The 20,603-nt window shown below is 36.3% G+C and overlaps 1 protein-coding gene and 1 long non-coding RNA gene across 3 annotated transcripts in view; one reads left to right on the top strand and one right to left on the bottom strand.

Moving 5' to 3' along the window:
* Nucleotides 1-1,052: 1,052 nt before the first annotated feature.
* On the top strand, nucleotides 1,053-14,003 carry LOC117201277 (uncharacterized). The gene is made up of 2 exons (XR_004483269.2): nucleotides 1,053-2,026; nucleotides 13,114-14,003. It is a non-coding gene; the product is annotated as an uncharacterized LOC117201277 (long non-coding RNA).
* Nucleotides 10,809-20,603, bottom strand: part of KIFAP3 (kinesin associated protein 3) — a 165,309-nt gene continuing 155,514 nt past the window's right edge. For both annotated transcript variants that reach the window (XM_049715585.1, XM_004269744.4), the window contains exon 20: nucleotides 10,809-11,276. In XM_049715585.1, coding sequence (XP_049571542.1) covers nucleotides 11,168-11,276 — 109 coding nt within the window. In that variant the 3' untranslated portion in view covers nucleotides 10,809-11,167. The remainder of the gene's footprint in view (nucleotides 11,277-20,603) is intronic.

The following is a 20,603-nucleotide window of genomic DNA, read 5'->3' as shown; positions in this document are numbered from 1 at the left end:
GCATGTTTAAGGCAGGCTAGGCTAAGCTGTGATCGTCAGTAGGTTAAGTGCATCAAATATATTTTCCACTTATGATATTTTCAAATTATGATGGGTTTATCTGGATGTAACCCCATGGTAAGTCGAGGAAGATCTGTGCTGACACATACTAGAACATACAGGACTGTGAATACTTTATTCTATGTAAAAGAAGCCAAACACAGAAGCCCATATATTATGATTCCATTTATATGAAATATCCGGGACAGGTAAATCCACAGAGACAGAAAGTAGATTAGTGGTTGCCATGGGTTGGAGGTAGAGGGGAAGGGGGAGTGAATGCTAATTGGTACAGGGTTTCTTTTCAGGTTGATGAAAACGTTCTGGAATTAGATAGTGGTGATGGTTGCACAACTGATGACAATATTAATAACCACTGAATTGTACATTTTAAAATGATGCCTTTTATGGTGTGTGAATTTTTTTCTCAATTAAAAATGCCCATATAATATGTGTGAGCATGCACAAACCTGCACATGAAGGAGGATGGATATCATACTCATCAAGTTGTTGTCAGCAGTTGTAACAAAAGGGAACTCTGTATCGGTAGGTGCCTTATGTCATATTCTATGTTACTAAAAGTCAAGTGTGACAAAAATAGAAAATTAATTGGGGATAGTCATAAAGACAACATTAGGAATGTTAAAAAACAAAGCAAGTGGTTAGACTTAACTGATTTCAATGAGATATGATTGATAGGCTGGGCTTCCATTTTCAAAGTATTTCACTGCATTTCTGGAGTTTGCAGATCCCTTTGAGCTCCTTTCCAAAATTAGGGGTCTCCTTTCTGAAATCACTGAATTAAAATGGATTCCTTCAGCCCAGGATTGGAAATAAATGAGCCCTGAAAGTTAAGCTAAACTGAGAAGTTTCAATGCCTCTTTAACTTGCCCTCCTGGACTCTAGGCCTTAATGTGCAGCTCCACGTTCCACCTGGTGCAAACAATAATATTCATGCTCTCTGGGGTTCAATTTCACAATCACGCCCTAGCCCAGTGCTGATGACACAGCAGCAGACTTGAGACACTGGTAACTTGCAGGTAAGGAGGAAAAAGAACTGACCTCATAAGAGGCATTTATTTTGCTTTTAAGTAGCAGTTACCAACTTCCAGATTCACTTACTTCAGTTCCCCAAACTACCAGCCAAACAAGATTAAGAGGCCTGGAGGAGAAAAGAGTAGAGGAAGTTAAGTACGTGCTAAACATTTCTTCTCACAAGTTAATCAACTGCAGGGTTTCTATATTGAGCGGTCATGAGGATCACACACAAGTATTTTATACTGCAAAGCCCCGTATGTTGGACCTCTGGCAATCAAAATATTTCTAAATGGCCTTGAGAGATCATGATTTATAGGAATTGATAACTTTGCTGGGAAATGAATTAAAATAGTCACTCTACAGGGTGGTATGTTGTTGTTCTTGATTGTTCTTCATTTAGGTAACAACTCTCATGGACTCACAGTCTTCCTATCTGTGGAAAATACTAGTGCTGGTAGTAGATGTGGAGAGAAAGTGAAAGGTTTAAGGAAGTCTTAGTACTTGTGATTTGAAGCATTTTTATAGGCCTTTATATATATCACTCTGATATAATTTATATCAGTTACCAATTGCTGCATAACAAACCATCACAAATTTAAGAGCTTCAAACAGCAACATTATTTTTCTTTTTGCTCACAAATCTGTAAGGGTTTGAGCAGGGCTTGGCAGGGCAGCTCATCTTGGCTCATGTGGTGTCCTCTGCGGGGGTTTGAGGGCAGGGGGTGTGGGGGAGGCTGGGCTCCTCTGAAGGCTTATTCACCTCTAGCTGTTGAACCTACCTGTCTGCAGGGACCTCGGATGGGATCATCTCCTGCAACCCCTATACCTGGCCTCTCCACGTGGCTGGACCCTCTCACGGCATGGCAGCTGGTTCCAAGAGAACAAGGCAGAAGTGAAAGTACTTTTATGACAGTCTAGGAATCACGTAGCAACACTTCGGCTTAACGCAGTTGGTTGAAACCCAGGCTCAAGGGGAGGGGACATAGACTCCATTACTAGATGGGGGGAGTGTCAATATCACTTTGTTAGATAAGCGTGTGGGATGGGATATATCAGAGGGGCCATCATTGGAAAACACAATCGGCCACATCAGCCCAAAACTCACAGGCTTAAAACAACATCAATTTATCATTTTTCAGTTTTTCGGTTGATTGGGAGGTCCTTCTTCTGGACTTACTTGGGCTCCTTCACATAACTGAGTTTTGGTGATATGTCAGCAGGGTTGGGGTGGGCAGCTCAGCTGAGACAGCTGGGATGTTTGGGCTCCAAGTATTTTCACAGCATGTCAGTCTCAGGGAGCATTCTACAAGGGCAAAGGCAGGAGCTGCAAGCCTTCTTGAGGTGCAGACCCTAGAACTCGCATATCATTTCTGCCACATTGTATTGGTCAGAGCAAGATACAAGGTGAGCCCAAATTCAAGAAGTGAAGAAACAGAGTCCGTCTCACGTTGAGAGGAGCAGAAAAATACCATGGCCATCTTTCTCAATCAATACACATAGCTGTATGACCACATTATTTATACTCTGTCCACATACAAAATATACTTAATTTTGCCCCCAAAAGTCACCTACCATTATGGCATTAGGCTCCGGCTTGAAGTACAGGAGCTTCTCATCAAAATCATATTCAGGTGAGGATGAGGCTCCTTGGGTGTGATTTTCAGGTTCTCCTCTATTACGGCTTCTCTTGATTCAGAGACTTGTGAACTGAAATAAGTTATCTGCCACATCACCCCTCTACTCCCACCCAATATGCAGTGGTGAGACAGGGACAGGATAACCACAAAGGACACTCCTACTCAAAAAGGGGAGCAATGGGAATTGTTGGTTCATGGCAAATCTGAAATCCTGCCAGGAGCATTTGCTAATTCCTTTTACTTTGGGGTCAGGGAGTGTTCCTTAGTTAAGGTCTAGATTTGCTCCCCGGGAGTGTTCTCTATTCCATTCCCAACTGCTAGTTCAGCTGACCTATAGCAACTTCAAACCCTGCACAACTAAGAAGAAGCAGTTTTTCATAGACTTCTCTATTGGCTCCCACAATTATATAAAGTCTAATTCCTGTAATAAATTCCATACGCTATATCACTCAGAGTGGTTCTGTTTTCCTGATCAAACTCTGAATGATGTAAGACCAATTAAAAATAGCTGACTCTATCTGTCCCAGAATTTTCTTTAGTGGTATTACTCACAGTGGGCTTTGGATCTTAGATCTCAGGATGATCCCTGTAGGGTCAGGAAAAGAGCAGCAGCCACCAGTGGGATTTTGATGTAAGGAATTTCAGGGGACATAGACAAATTCATATCCTTAGAAAAACAACCACTTTCTATCTAGTTGGACCTATGTGAATTGAAAGCCCTCATGGGTCTGGTGCCTACAGCCATAGCAGCAAAGCTTCTAATTATACTTTGGATCAGTTAAAACTCTGAACAGTCCAGAATGATGGCCTAGATCCTGGTCTGATTAAAATGACAATGGTGCTTTAAGGAAAGGGCCGAACTATTACGTTCACAAGCAGGTGGCAAGACAAACACTGGTCCTCTCCTATTCTGAGGGATGGCTATGTCAATTGAGATCAGAGGGGAGCCTCTGCTAAAAATAAACAACACTGGCAGGATGAACAGAGGAAACACAAAGACTACTTGTGGGTCAAGGATAGCAATGCCACCATAACCTGGAATTAGGTTAAACACTAGGCTTCTTGCTTCCCTCTGATGATTCCCTTGTAGAAGGACTAAGCTAATTGGCACAATATGCTTAGCTCCACGCAATCTCAATACAGACAGCACAGGAAGCCACGTGGCTGGTGGGCTATAAATAATGGACTAACCTACAGTCAAAGAGATGAAAACAAAATGGCTAGGTAATTAAAGGAAAACCGGTGTAGGAAAACAATCACAAGCACTGGTGTTATATGTAGATACTCAGTTGATGAGGAAGAAGTTTCTAAATATAGCAACTCTTTGAAATAGATGCTGCAACCTGAACCCTGAGCCTGTAAAAAGGAAAACTGAGGCAACAGGAGTTCTATCCATCACTGATTCTTTTCATGGAAGTATTAGGAAGGTGGGTTCAGACAACATCCTGAGAGTTGGGCACCACCCTTATAAGTAACTGACATGTAAAAATTGGGATCTAAACTAGTGAAAGCCAACCAAATATATTCTAATTTGGTGTCCCAGCTTGACAGATACTACAAATAGGTCCTAGGATTGTGTTCCTAGGGTACTATTTCCGAGGGAACATGGTAGATGGATTCTAAGGACTTCTGATGTAGGTGGCAAGAAGCAGTATTGACTTACTGCCCTACACTTGTATTCAGGGACAATGACAATACTTACGACCAGTTGTGCAACTCAACCCCCATTTGTGATGACCATTAGGGCAGTTGGTTTTGTGTGTACTGCATTGTGTGTTTGTAGGTTTTCAGGCTGGTGCTTTTTGCTGTGGCTGCTTTATGTGGAAGCAGAATCCCTGTGTCTTGGTGCCTGAATTACATATAATAACTATAGGAGCATCAAAACATCAGCATCTGCCACATGTGCTGCAATAAGTGTTACAGATATAGTTATCTACCAGCACAGGAATTTCATGCTCACAACATCCCTACTCATCCACAACCTATAATTTAGGTGGATGGACGTGCACACAGCCATTTAAAACATGCTCCATGTGGGAGTCCCTGCATATTTACTGGTTTCCTGTAAATCAGTGATTATCAACGCTAGCTGTACATTAAAATCACCCAGAGGAACTTTTAAACCATGATTCTTGGGCTCCTGTCCCAGAGATTATTATTTAATTGGTTTGAGCTGGAGTTCGGGTACCTGAATTTTTTAAAAACTCCTCAGGTGATTCTATTGAATGCATACTGGTATAAAAAATAGTACCCACCCTATGAACTAATGCAATGGTTCTCAAAAGTGTGGTCCTTGATCAGAAGCAGCAGCATCACCTAGGGGACTTACTAGAAATGCAAAATTTGGGGCCCCATCCCAGACCTACTGAATCAGAAATACTGGGATATGGCCCAGAAATGTGGTCTGGGAAGCCCTCCACTTGATTCTCATGTATGCTAATGTTTGAGATCCACTGAACTAGCGAAATTATTCAATGGAGTTTGAGCAAGCATCATTTTACTCCTACTAATGGGTGAGAAAGAGAATCATCTCAAACATGAGCTGGGGCAGAACTCTGTAGTCTGATGTGATTATTTGCTCTTTGTGAGAAGAAATTAATTTTCCTGAGAAAATGCCTGATAGGAAAATTACGATGCTTCTGGAGAGCCAAAGTCAGTCACATAGCCTTTCACTAGCCTAATACTAAGCAGACATTCTTCTCTTTTACCTCCTCCTCCTGTTGTTTCCTCCTCTGTTCCTCTCTTCCTCCTTTCCCTTCCTTTACCTACCCTCCTCCCCCACACCCCATGCCATAAGTGATTTATGGTAGGAGCTTCTAAGTCCAACACCAGGAAATATTTGCCCCTTAGCTACCTTTTTCAGTGCTCTTAGTTTTTTTGTGGAGATCCATATTTCATCTGGTATCATTTTTTCTTCTGCCTGAAAGACTTCCTTTAATGTTTGTAGTGTGGCTCTGCTGGTGATAACTTCTTTCAGCTTTTGTATGCCTGAACATGTCTTTTCTCACCTTCATTCTTGGAAAGCATTTTCACTGGGTATAGAATTCTAGGTTGACAATTTATCCTCTCATTACTGTTAAAGATAGTGCTCCACTGTCTCCCTGTTTACATTGTTTCTGATGAGAAATTTGCTGCCATCTTCATCTTTGATCCACTCTACGTGTCTATTTTTTTTGAACCTCTGCCTGCTTTTAAGATATTCTGTTTATCACTGGTTTCGAGCAATTTGGCGAGCAGAGATTATAAAACATCAGTGGGACAAAGGAAACTTATTCCTACACTCTTCGGCATATGCATATTGTTATGGGTTGAATTGCCTCCCCTCCAAAATATATGTTGAAGTCCTAACTCCAGTACCTCAAAGTGGCCTTATTTGGAAATAGGGTCTTTAGAGAGGTAATCAAGTTCAAATAAGATCTTTGGGTGGACCCTAATCCAATATGACTGGTATTCTTATAGGAAGGGGAAATTTGGACACAGAGACAGACATGCAGAGGGAAGATGATGTGAAGACACAGAAGGAAGATAGTGATGGTACTGGAGTGCTGCATTTACCAGCCAAGGAACGCCAAGGATTGCTGGCAAAACCAGAAGCTTGCTTATGTTTACTCAATCTCCTTTTATACTGGAATGAGTTTAACTGAATATACAATTATAGGTGACCAGTTATTTTCTATCAACTCATTGAAGATATTCTTCTACTGGCTATTTGCTTCCATCATTGTCAGCCCAATTATAGTATCTTTGTAAATTTTCTTTCTCTCTGGATTTTTTCTTCTTTTTCTTTGATATGCTTCAGTTTCATGCTGGTACATCTATATGTGTGTGTGTGTTTCCTGTCTTCAGATTTGGTGTTCTTCCTCATTGCTGTGACATGAATGTTTGTGCCCCTGCACAACTCATATGTTGAAATCTAACCCTCAAGGTGGGTTGATATTAGGAAATAGAGTTGTTGGAAGGTGCTCAGGTCATGAGGGTGGAGCCCTCATGAATGGGATTAGTGCTCTTATAAAAGAGGCTCCAAAGAGATCCCTTATCCTCTTTCATCATGTGAAGACACAGAAGGTGTCATCTATGAAACAGAAAGTGGGTCCTTACTAGCCACCACACCAAATTTGCCAACACCATGATCTTGGACTTCCTGTGAGAAAGAAATGCTTGTTGATTATAACCCATACAGTCTGTGGTATTGTTTTAGTGGTTTAAACAGACTAAGACACTCATTTTGAAGATATATTCATCTTTTGTTATTTTAGAAAATTATTTCTTCAAGTATTGCCTCATCCCTTTATTCTCTTCTTCTAGAACTTTCCACCTATATTTGATGTCCCATAATTGCTTATATTCCTATATCTTTATAACTCATACATTCTGGCTACTTTTTCAAAAATCTAACTTTATTATCTTACTTAACTGTGTCTAATTTAACTCACCCATTGAACTTGAAATATCAATATATTTCTAGTTTCCCATTTGTCTTTTATTTCTTGACCATGTTTAACATCCCCTTTCTTTAAATATTTTAAACACATTTAAACATATTCTCTGTATGAAAATTCCAATATCTGCTGGGGGAAGGTGACTTTTTGTTTGTTGTCTGTGCTTTCTCTCTCATTGTGGCTTCTTTCCTCATGTGCTTTGTAATCTTTCCATGTGAGCGCATGTTCAGTTGATCTCCATCTGTGAGAATCCTGTGAAACCTGGGTTGAAGGTATATTTCTCTGGAGATTTGCGTTTGTTTCTGCCAGGTGCTCCAGGGTTTCCAATACTATACAGATAGTATAAGTTTGAACTCCACGTTCAAAGATGTTCAAACATGTTTGAATTTTTAGGGGAGATTTCTCTTTACAAAAGGCTCAGACCATATAGGCCATTTTGTTTTCCTATGAGATTTTTCTCACTTAAGAATATCCATCTCCTTCACAAAACAAAAAACTAAAATAAACAAATAAAAAAAAACCCAGAACAAACAAAACAGAAAAAAGAAGAAAGAAATTGATCAAGTATGGTATTTTTGAGTTCTAAATCTCACTGAAACCACCTTATGGATCAGACTCCACTATCTTCTGCCACTTAATGTCAAAAGTCTAAGGGCAGTCAATTTCTCTGAAGGTATTTTGTCTTTCTTCTCAGGATTCTTATGGAAATTTTAATTCATTTTTATCAAGAACTTCTCTATGTCAAAATAGATGTCAGTATCCATTTTAAAAAATGGTTCACATATTGCAGGGATAAAAATCCTTTTCAGCTCAGTAATATTTTCTTCTATTATCTTTGGCTGTTATTCCTGTACCTTAAAAAAACAAAAACTCTTTTCTTGGAAAACCAACCAGCCAAATATTGGTGCTCTGATTTTTATCTTCTATATTATTTTTTATATATTATTTAATCTATGTTATTTTCTTCTGCCTTCTCAGAGAGCTTATCAAATTTTTCTTTATCACTGATTTTTCTCAGTGTTATTAATTCTATTCTTTAATGCCTCTCTATTTCATGCAAGTCTTTATCCCAAATAGTCGGGAGGTTCTGCTATACTCCATAGAGAACATATATTGAAGCTTAATGTTATCCCTTCAATCTAGTAGACTGTCAGGTACCTGGGTAGAATGTGTATGTGGGATTTTAGATATCTGAGGAGACACCATATTTTCCAAATTCTCATTAAACTAGCAACAAAGACACAAAAGGACAAACTCACCTCACTAAAAACGTTGATGTATCCTCAATGATAGAATTTGGGAAGATTTGCCAATAACCAGGACAAATTGGCTAGATTTGGAAAAAACCCTCCAGGTACGAAGATCAATTTATATTTCTCTCTTTTTCTCTGTTTCATGACTTAAAATATGCAAGGTCTTTAAAATCCTGAAGATCAGGCAGCTAATAAAAAATCTTGTAACAAGAAACAAAGACTCTGAAAAATAGGCCTTCAATTGGGTTGAAGAAAAAGCATCCTCTTTTCTCTGAGACCTTCTGACAATTTGGCTTAGTCTTTGAGTCCTAAAGATTCTTGGCATATTTCTGGTGGCACGGAGTAAGCCCTACAACATAACACCAAGTGAGAGCCTAGTGACTGTAACCTCTGATCGTAGCTACAACTAGTAATAGTAGCAAGTTATTTTGTGTGATGTACCTCATCTACCATTTCTGAGGTTTCTGTAAAGTCATGACAGGATATATGGCTTCAGTTCTATTGTGCTGTGCAGAATTAAGCAATAGGTGTGTCACACATATGGAAGGGGCTAGGAAAGGGTGGAGCAGTGTTCTCTTCCCCAAGTCCTGAGTGAATGTAGTGGTGGCTCTCCCAAGAAGAGGGCAGCTGTGATCTCATGAAGATGAACAACCTAGAGGAAGCAGTGTAGGGACAAGGGGAGGAAACAAAACATGAGGAACCTATTCTTGGCCCCATGTGAGAAAGCGCCTTAGGGAACGCTCAGAAACGGCAGAAAACTCTTGAGAAGAAATAATTTCCAGCTATAAACTATGGCTTGAGGCCATGGCAATTTAGCTCTTAAAGTAAACATGACTTTAATTTGTAGACAAAATCTGGTAAGTCCAGGATATCTGACTTACATATAAATAGTATTTCTAAAAGTGCCCAAGGCCAAAACCTTTTGTTCTCTGAAGTATGTAAGAATTTTAGATATTCTTCCTTATTCCTTTAGTAAAATTTTCCTTCATAAATAATGCAAAGGTAAATCAGTCCATGCTTGAGTGGAAAGATCACAATTTCTAATTCTGTGAAGTCCTAAAATAATGAAAAAAATATACAGGGAGAATGCGTATGTGCATGTAAACCCTGGAGACCAGCCCTGGAAATGTTATGAATTGTTGTGGATGTTCTTCCTAAATCAGTTTATAATGGTATGAGGGAAGTTAAGTTATAGAATGTTTGCTTTATCTTTCTAATAATGTCACTTATTTGTATTTATACTTTGTACATATGACAAGTAATAAGGCACGATACTTACTAATTGAGGTTACTGAATTGGAAGCATGAAGACAGGTTATGTCAAAGACTAACTACATAAGCTTGGGGAAGTCATTTAATTTCTCCTGGCATGGTTTTTCCAACTGAAAGAGTTTGATAGGGTTGTTTCTAAGGCCCTTTCCAGCTTTAATATTCTATAGTTAAAATAGAAACCAAGACAAATACATGTTTTCAGAAAGATCAATTGGGTTGTGAGTTCAAAGACACAGATCATATCTTAGATTCACTTATTCCCTAAGGAGCATGATATACTTCCTTATACATAGCAGGTAGTTAATATCTGTTGACTATATTTTAAATCTCTATGGGATTGGTTTCCCAAATAAATAGATGGACTGAATTATTTCAAAGGTCCTTTCCAGCTCTACTATTCTATGCTTAAAATATAAATGAAGCCCAATAACTAGTATAGTAGACCAATGAGATTTTAAATTCTTGTCTTTGATCTATGTATTTACTTCAAAGCCTCATATAATTTCTTCCACAGCAGGCGCTCAAGGAAATATCTGTAGATTGTAATTATTTAATTTGCTCTGTTTTTCAAGTAAATATTTCCATACTATAACATGCATGAGTTATTTTCACAACTCATTATTATGTCTTTCCATTTCTTACTACCTAAATCTTGTAAAAACAAGTGAACAAATGGGAAACGGGTATCTAAGTGAGCAAAATATTTTGTTCCTTAGTTTTCTTCAGTGAGACATAATTAGCTTTTCCATATTTTAGACTTCATGAATAATAAAATTAAAAAACCCAATGCCAATCTAGTTTCATGTATACTAATAGATGTCCTAGGTTTTCTGTATTAAAATCAGAAAGACAAAATTAATTTGAATTAATTGCTGAAGAAACTCTACTCACATATAACATAATTATGGCATATGTTCCACTGTTAATCAAAAAATCATAGTTAATAACTTTGGGAAGCAACGTTTCAGGCACATGGCATGAAATAAAAAATTATAAATTTTAAAGGTAGCACATATCACGTGAAATACTTAAGAGTTTATAAGGGGAAAAAAAGGACAGGAAAAAAAATTATATGCACTCTACATAAGCATGTAACTCCTAATAAAACACATTAAATAGAAACACATGACTTTTGCTAATTCATTTGTACTTTATGCTTCTTTTTAATAGAAATTAAATTAGTCAATTAATGTACATAATGTAGTGTTTGTTTTCCAGTCTAGTTGCTTTTCAGCATTCACTTTTGAGTCTCATGGTAAATATTATTCGGCATCAGGATGTGGTTTGATGAGTGAACAGTGTCAAGCATCAACTGTACTTAACACAGGACGGAAGGGGTCGAAGTTAACCTGCAGCTAACAGTATGGAAAAGTAAAAAGAAACACAGACCCGCAATAGTATCAACATGCATTATTAGGCCAAGATTCAAAGTTAACCCAACCCACACAGATCTCTTCTAAGCTGAGAGCACAGATGGAGAGGGATGACTTTATCGAGATCCATAGCCATAGTAGTAAGGTTCATCAGGGCGGAATCCATAAGCTGTGGCAGGGCGTCCAAGAATGCCAACCGATTGGCCAAAGCCATCCATTCCAAGGCTAAAAAGAGAAAAAAGGAATAATCTATTATATTTTTCATTCCAATGCAGGTCAAAGAAGAGGCCTGGAACTTTATACCTCCAAAATTCTCTTCCTAGCAGCAAAAGTGACTTATGTGGCTGGCTATCATTAACTTTTTTTCTTCTTTAAATTACTGTAGTCATAAAAATGTGTTTAATAAATATCTAATTCTAATAACTTCTGTTAAAAATGATGAAAACCTCTGTCATCAGGTACCATTCAAGACAAAGAGAAAGAGAGATCAGAAACGTTTTAATGAATTACACTCATACATGGCGTTTATGCCAGAATGTGAAAATATTTTACATGTTAGCAACTATCAGTAATACACTGCTAGGGAATGATAAAATTAAAACTGTAGTAAAGTGAGTTTTGTTATTTATAATAAGATCTCTATTTCATAGGATTAATCCACTATTAGTAAGGACATGCAATTGAGTTTTAGCAGTAAACTCTCACTTGAGCCAAATCATACCATAAGCCTATGACTAAAAGAAGACAAAGAATTTTACAAAATTTGAAAGTTAGCCAGATTTGATATGCAAATTCTTCTTCTGACTCCTCAATGCAAAAAAATTACTAAATAGTACATGTTTTGAGTTACAGCAAGCAAATTATAAATTTTGGATTACAAATTTATAATTATAAATTTATAAATGATAAATTTATTCTATGGAAATAACAGAAGCCCAAAGATAACCTTCAGAGTTAAAAAGGTGGATTGAAACACGGATAAACTGATGTTACTTTAAAAATTCTTCTTTCATCTATTAATACATTTAGAAGAAAAAGTACTTTTAAAGAGTCAGAGAATTATTAAACACTTAGCAAAATGACAAGATATTATTTTGCCAGGCAAATATGGCAGCTATAACATGCTCATGCATAGCGCATGCAGTGAATGCTAGTGAGCTTATTTCCAATCAAAAGAAATTATTTATAACCCAGAAATGTAAGCTTTGAAAAAATAAATATATTTAAATGATTTAAGATTATTCCAGATAATGCTAGATGGAAAGATACTTTTCCCTTTATCAGCAAAATCTCAATATGATTAAAAAATATATTCATACAGGCACTGATTTCTTCTCACAACTCAAAGTGAGATTAAGTTAAAACGCTTTAGAAGTAACGATTAAAATGTTAAGGTTTTAAATAATTTGTGTGCGTGTGTGTGTGTGTGTGTGTGTGTGTGTTGGAATAGGATTAAATACTAAAAGTAAAGGGCATATAATTCATGTGAATCTACCTCTTAGGGGAATGGAATTTCTGAAATATAAGGTTTAGGTTAGCATTTGTAGTGAACGATCCTGGACAAATCAAACTTTTGGGTTCCTTCTATATCAAAAACTGTGTCTGTAATTTCTAAAAGTTGTTTGAAAGTTTTAAGTCTGAATTTTATTTTGAAATGGCAAAATACAAGTATGCTTTTCCTACTTTGGTCCCATGGAAAGAAAGATTAAATTTTCTGATGAAGGGAAATATTACTCTAGAGGTAGCTTTAAAGATGTTTTAGAAATTAATGGAGCCCACGACTAAGACACACCTGTATCAGTTTAAAATTAGAGGAAAAGTTGGCCATTGAAAAATTTTCTGTTGAAGCACTAAGGCTAACAAATACTCATGTATCTAAACAACTCTCAGTTATATAAAGGATGACTATAGAGCTTGTGGATTTCAGCTCCTTCCTTTTTCAGCTTTCTACTTATTACCTGCCTTCAGCCACTCTTTACATGTTTTAGCATCTCTTCTGAGGCTGAATAGCAGCAGACTTCGGTAAAACTCAAGTTAATTTTGTCTTTGTTTATTAATCTAGGGGCTGTGGTGAGATCTCTTTTAAGAACTTGGAAACAAGAGGCATACGGCTGATCAGTGAAGAAATATGCGAAAGTACCTTCAAAACAGAACATCTCACAGAGGAACAATATGACTGTAATTCTATCTAAAAGAAGATGACAGTACTGAGAAGGGTGTCTGTCAGCCATGTTGGCACAGAACAAGGAGCTCCTCAGAGGCAATGCTGTAGTGGAACCAACCCAAGCAATCCCTTGGGGTGACCTATAACACCATCAGGAATATATGACCTTTTTGGCAGGCTTGTCCTCATTGAGGAAGGGGCATTAACAAAGGTTCTGAGTCTAAAGTTATTACACATTCAAACTGCAAAACTTTTAAATTTCTATGACCAATAAACAAATTTCTGATTACTGTTTTCTCATATGGCTTGCCAACAGGGTAAAGAATAAACTTAAGACATATCTGATCTGCCTGCTGGTTATACTTTCATTGTAAATTGACAAATGGATTTTTTTAAAATATGTTAGTCACAATTTTTGGTAAGAATATGCATCCCCAAGTCAGTGAAAGTAAGACCAAATCTTGAACACTGTTGAGTTTGAGTTTTCTGAGCCTGCAGGTTTACTGCAATAAACTTCTATTTATGCACTCAATAGTTAACCCAGAGACTTCTGTATTACAATGTAAATACCAAATTTTTGTGAACTTCCATAAATATCATATGGGGAAATTTTTCAAATAGGAGAATTTGAGACCAACTCTTAAAATGAGCTTTTCTGGAATTATCCATCATGTATCATAGATCAAATCGCTGTTTAAAGAATATGTGAAACATTATGACCAGTGTGGGTACTCTGGTGGTACTCTAAGTTCTATATCCTTTTGTATCATGAAAGATCAACCATATCCCTACAATTAATATCTTTTAAATAAAATTCACTCTGATACAGAATAGTTTGATTCTTTAGTCTCTCATTTGGTTCTAATATATATTGTGAGGAAATTGGACTTTTCAGGATGTTAAAACCTGGAGATAGATATTCTTCTGGGACATGTGAACTCTTACTCTACTTTCTCCCTTGGGACAAGGATGTAGCCTTGTTAATGCTGAATCTGGTTCAAACCAGGAGAGCCTAATGTAAGTTTTCCCAACAGAAGCAGATGGATTATATAAATTCTTCTGGAAGGGGACAGAAACGTGAATATAAAAGGAAGTATCACAGCAAAAACTGTCCTTTCCTGATCCACTAAGACTTGACTTAGAGTACACAGTATTAAAGCCACTTGCATGCCCTCAACAGGGACCCTCAGAACCAACAGAAACTAAGTTGTGATATGCTGTACCTGCTCGTGCCCTGTGTGACCATCCTGCTTCAGAGAAGAGTTTGTATATTTGGCTATTTATATTGGAATTTAATCCAACACTGCATGTGTGTCTCCATACGTACATATTCTCTTCCTGGTACTCCTAAACTATATAAAAAAGCTGTGTCCCTTTCGAGTAGAATATGCCACTACTAGACCACTTTTTCTTTACAAGACTAATTATGTAGCGTCATTTAACCTTTATCCTCAATGTCTAGATATATTTTGGACCTTTAAATTAGAAAAATACCAAAATGCAATACTGCTTCTTGAAAATATATAATTCTAGTCTAAAGAAAATGGTTACTGTTTGTTGTGAAAAGACAACTAGGAAAGGTAAGGCCCCCAAATCCATCTGCCATTAAGTTTTATGTCCTAAGAACAATGATCTTGGGGTACCTAGAAAAAATGACAAATTCTTTATAAGTAAAAAATATATATTTAAAATTCAACAACAAATATAAAACCACACCTAGGTTTTATTTTTAAACAAACATTTAGAAATCTAATTAGCATTCAGCAAGCAGAAGACTAAGTTTTCTGTAATATTTACAAGGCTTCAAACAAATTTTCAACATCATTCATTAGAATTCTAAACTTGAGATGATTCAGAGAAGGGTGAAAAAAAGAAATCCAGACATGACAAGTGATGCTTCACATGCAGCATATTACAAAGGGAATGGCAGCCAGTAAGGAATCCTAGGCACTCCGAGGCTCTGATTAAACTTCTGTGTCAGAATTGACATTCCTGTAGAAAGGAAAGAAAATCACCTACCTCTGGCTGTTTGTGAGGCTTAATTAGTGCATATTTGTAAAGCCCTTTGAAATCCTTGGGTGAAAAGTGCTGCATAAGTGAAAAGTATTATCATTATTTTATTAAAGTTAGATAAAAGCAATACAAGTCTTTTTCTTCTTTGAAATTTCCAGGTCAGCAAAATGAATGCAAAGCACATAATGAATATATTAGTGAATAACACAGGAAAAAAAAAAAGGATACATTCAAGCCAAGTTCTCTTTTCATAGGCTCATAGAATCTTTGACTTGGAAACATTTTTAGAAATACTCTAGTGTACCCTTTCATTCACAACATCCTTGACAGGGTCTATACAGCTCTTGTCATAACACCTCCATAACTCTACATTGTCAAGGCAGTTCGTTCCTTCTACAGACTTACCAAACTATGAGAAAGTTCTTCATTAACACCCATCTGAAATCTGGTTCTATGAGTCCTAGAATTACCTTCTCAAACCATACAAGAAGTCTAATTATTCCTTAATATGACTATTTCACAACTCTCATTTAATCAATCCTCATGACATGGTCTCTAAAATCATTTGTTTTCTAAAGTATTTCAATTTTTTCAGTATTAACCTTAAAATAAAGAAGCTGAAAACAATGTGGTACTTATGATATGGTCTGAAACCAGTACAGAAGATAAAAACGAGATCCCATTTCTGACTCTCTGCTAATGTAGGCCAAAACTGTGTTGATCCTGAACAAAATTTTTAAGGAGTCATTATCACAAAATGGCTTACATTGACTGTATATGTGTGTGTATAGTTGTGTGTGTATATACATACAGACACACATGAAATTTATAACTTACAACTACCATGTTGAATTTCATCTTTTTAGCTTGGGTCTTTCTTTGGGGATTCTATTCTCCCTACGACAAAATCCTTTATGACAATATACTTACAAGTAGGGAACAATGACACTTATTAACTACCTATCTTTGTGATCCATAAGATAATACTGAAAGCTGGAATTCTTTTGGGATCGTTAAGTCAAAGGACTTAACATTTTTTGGAGGATACAGCTCCAGGACATTATAACACTGCATGAAATAATTTAGTAACAGTCTCCTAGAACAGTTCATTCTTTTTATTAATTACTCCAATATACTGATCATAGAACCAAAATCAGTATGTTTATCTTCCTTTCCAACTAGGTTATAAATTTATCATCAGAGTAATTTCAGCTTAAGTATGATTTGTCATGGGAAATTTAGGTCTACGTAATAGTGATCTTTTGTACATCCATCCACCCATCCATTCAAATAGTACATGACTTTCTACAATGTGTTAAGTATAGTGTTGGAAGTCAATGTCAAAAAAAAAGATGTGTTGCTTGGAAGGCGATAATAAACAAGACATGGTCCCTGACCATGGATTGGAGGCAACTAATACGGAACAAAATTCTGATAATAATGTGTTGTATTACCCTAGTACATTTATAAATTACTACAGAGTAGAATAGGACCAAATAAAATAATGTGAGAGTATATTAGAGATATGTACAAATTGTTACAGAAGGATCTCAAGAACTAGAAAGCCTTTATAGAAAATGCTTTGATTTTAATGTATCTGTCACTTCCTGACATTATATTTTATTTTTTGTCTTCATTTCCTATTAGATTGTAAGCACCATGAATGGTAAGGACTATCTTATTCATTGCTATATCACCAGCATCTAGTGCTGTATCTGACATGGCGTGGGATTTCAAAAAGTGTTTGATTGCATGAATGGATGAATCTTAAAGGACAAGCAGGATTTCACATGTGGAGATAGAGAGATAATTCCTGATGGTGTGGCAGCCTGAGCAAGAGAAAGGGCTGAAGAAGAGCAAATGATTTGTTATGGTCAAAGTCTTAGGTTTGCAATGTAAGCAGTAGCAGAAGATAAAGCTAGAAAGGGAAGTTAGGACTAGATTTTAAAAGCTCTTCATATGCCATACTAAGAACCACATACTTTTGGAGAGCTGTCAGTGTTTTTAAGAAGGGGACCAAGAACAACTTACTTCTGTGTTTCAAAACGATAATTGGGGAACAAGGGGTTGAGAGGCAAAAGCATGGGGAACATTTAAGAATATTATGGCTGTCCATATGTGAAGTAATGCGAGTCTGTAGAGGCACTGGCAGAACTAACAATGATCAAATATGCTACATTTCATGACAAAAAATGGTATCTTTTCTCTTTTGAAATGGAGTTTTAAGTTATACATTTACTATTTGGGAACTGAGAATGAAGAGAAAGAACTTCAAAACTGGCCAAAAATTTGAGGTTATAGTTAACTGGAATGAAACAATTTTTGCCCCTTTAATATGGGGATATGTTTCATCAAATAAATAAGAGGCTGTAGTATTCCATGTAGATGAAATCAAACTGTAGAAGTAGTTTGTCCCTGTACTGAACAGGAAGAGATGGGCTATTCTGGCAGAAGAGACCATTTTTTTCTTGAAATTCATATATAGCAATAAGAGAAGTCTGGATTGACTGACATAATGCCTATAAAATTATACCTAACATTTGTATAGTGACGTATTACTAAATCAAAATCTAAATGTTTGCAATTTAGAGATCCACCGCTAGATGGAGAGCTTGTTTTATCACCGAGTATCGTACTTTTACAAAGTTTTAAAGCAAGCTTTATCAAATTTAAACTTCTCAGCATATTTAACATTGATGGAATGTGGTTTCCATTGCTTTTTCATATAATCGATGTCTTTATATATGTGAAACAATTTAGAGTTAAATAGGAATCACTATCATTCATATGCAAAAAAGCTTTGTGAATGTGGAGGCGTATAAAAATGAGAGAAGATGCTGATTGTCTTGGACACTGAAAAATGTAATGAACTTGCATGTTAAAGTACTACTATTATAGGAAAACTTCTAAAATTTTCATTGAACCTGTCAATAGCATCTTGTTTCTATAAATTTAAATGTAATAATATATATTTTAGGTTGCTCAAAAGTGTTACTGATTGCTTTTGACTTGAGCCTTTGTATTATAGAGAAAATGAGCAGAGTGAAGCAGTCTTTTAATGAGTTTCACCAATATGTATTAAGTTTAGCTGTCATTTTCCATTTAGTTTTCTTTTACTCTTAATCTTTTATATGCATGGTTATCAATTTTAAAGAATCATTTTTAGTGAAAACAAACTAAGTAATATTTTCTTCAAAATTATAAATGATAGGAGTAGTGGGAGGTTGTATTTAATGTACTCATCTGGAACTTATTAAAAAAATTTTTTTGAAAAAGACATCTGTCAGTTCTAAGGGGAAAATACCATCTTGGGGACAAATCCTTTCAATTTAGTTACTATACTGAGATGCTTCAGATAAAAACTAATTTGTACTAATGATGGAGGAAGCATGTGTAAAATAGTCACTGATTTATTCCAAATGGAAAGAAATTCCATTTCACTGACGCTCTTCTAATACCATTCAATTTACACTTATTATACATCTTAATCTGTTATTTAACCCATCTCCAGAGCCTATTTTAATGATTATATTTTTTTATGTGGAGATATTACAGTTGGTACTTTTTCATATTATATCATCTTTGGATTAAGTCTTCTATCCCTTTTTATTATTTTTTTTTAATTTATAGTCTCACTGAGATTCTTCTATTAACTCCAGTTCTTGGGCATCCTTACTCTTTTACTGTTGCCTCTGACAATTCTTCTTCATGACGGTCCCTTTCTTCACAAGCTTAGTCATTTTTTTCTTTTTTGCCTGTCTGCTGGCCCTTGAGCTTCGAGATACTTCTACAGAGAGGTTCTGTATTTGTTTATAATATATCAAGGTCCTGGAATTTCACTGTCCTGAAGCCATTTTAATGATAATTTCTTGACTTGGGGTTTCCTGAATTAAATGTATAGTATAAATTCTGACCCCATGCGTGTTCATGAAGCAAGCGTATGATTCCGGTTCCTCATGGGTGACTATCCTCCTCTTCTAGGGTCTTAGGGCAGAAGACAAGTTTTAGCCACTTCTCTGGGCTGGTGAATTAAAATCATCTAGTCCTCTTTTCAACTGATGAGAAAAAGGCATCCCTTTGAAGTTCCAGGCTCTATATAGGGAATTCAGCTCCATCTTCCTATACCACATAACCTATACCTAGTTCAATATTCTTGTGGTGGTTCTTTTGTGTTTGCGTGTCACTTGGGGTTATATTTTGTCCACCCTTTCTATATCTATACAGGAGGGGGCCCTTCCAAGTCAGGTCAGTCTACCATCTTGCTGGAGTCCCTTCTAGTCTACTCTTATTAATCTGCTTTGCACATCTAAGGAAAGAATTTATAAACCTTGTATTCCTGTGACTCAAAATTGGCTTTCTTGAACAGAACAATGACTTGAAAGAAATAACTGGAGCCATTAGAAGATTTTTTTTCCTTATTTGTAGCAATTAACAGAAAAAATACTCTAATAGGTGCCTAATAGAAGCCATCAGATGTGATGATGCTGAAGTGAATATTTACTGAAACTTATAATGGTCTCAAAATTTTTATAGCAATCTTTTAATGAAAGTATACCATCTTGTCATCTTTAGCTTGCATTTCTTCAATTAAGTACAAGGACTTCTTGAAATTAGCAGTTCTATAATATCAAGGAATGCCTCAGTTCACACCACCAAATGTTAAGGGAACTTGCTGAGCTGCTTAACTAACCCCTAGGTCAATAAACTTAGTCATTAGCACCTCTTTTAAATAATTGTTTGTCTGTTACTGGTTCAACATTTATATAGCCTGTCATAATACTTTGGTTTTTTAAGGTACAAAAATTACTGCTGTAGGTTTAAAGTAGAGAGTTTAAGTAGCGATGTTTTCACAGTGATAGTTTAACCATACTGTCTGGTACTGAGTGAGTTAAAGTCTGAACACCACAGCTAATTACTATGTAATGCTAACCTTAGTTGCTGGTTCATTTTGAGACTCTTTAAAATATGAACTGTGTATTTTACCCCTATGCACTCTCTTAATGATTTGTTTTTTTAGACTGAAATCACTTCCAGCCATCAGTTAGACTCTTGGTCTCTACATATGCACTTCTCCAAGCACAAATATTTCTTTTTCCTATTGGTCTGCCAGCTCTGTCAGAGCAAATTTCACTTTAAACTAAATGCTATGATACTTAAAACCTCTTGGATTACTCAGGCTGCTAGTGTGATCTATGACCTTCCAAGAATGACAGCTGAACTTTCCAATTTGCTTATACTGCTTGGGGAACTAAAAGCACATGCCAAAGAGGAAAATGTTTCTGATGTTGAACAGAGAGGAGAGTTCTTGCTGGAGGTGGGAGCAGGAGACTATTAATACTGAAAAATACTAATAAGAAATGAAAAGAAACTAAACA

Source organism: Orcinus orca, chromosome 1 (genome assembly GCF_937001465.1).
Source record: "Orcinus orca chromosome 1, mOrcOrc1.1, whole genome shotgun sequence".
NCBI lineage: Eukaryota > Metazoa > Chordata > Mammalia > Artiodactyla > Delphinidae > Orcinus > Orcinus orca.
This window is presented reverse-complemented; position numbering and strand designations above follow the sequence as displayed.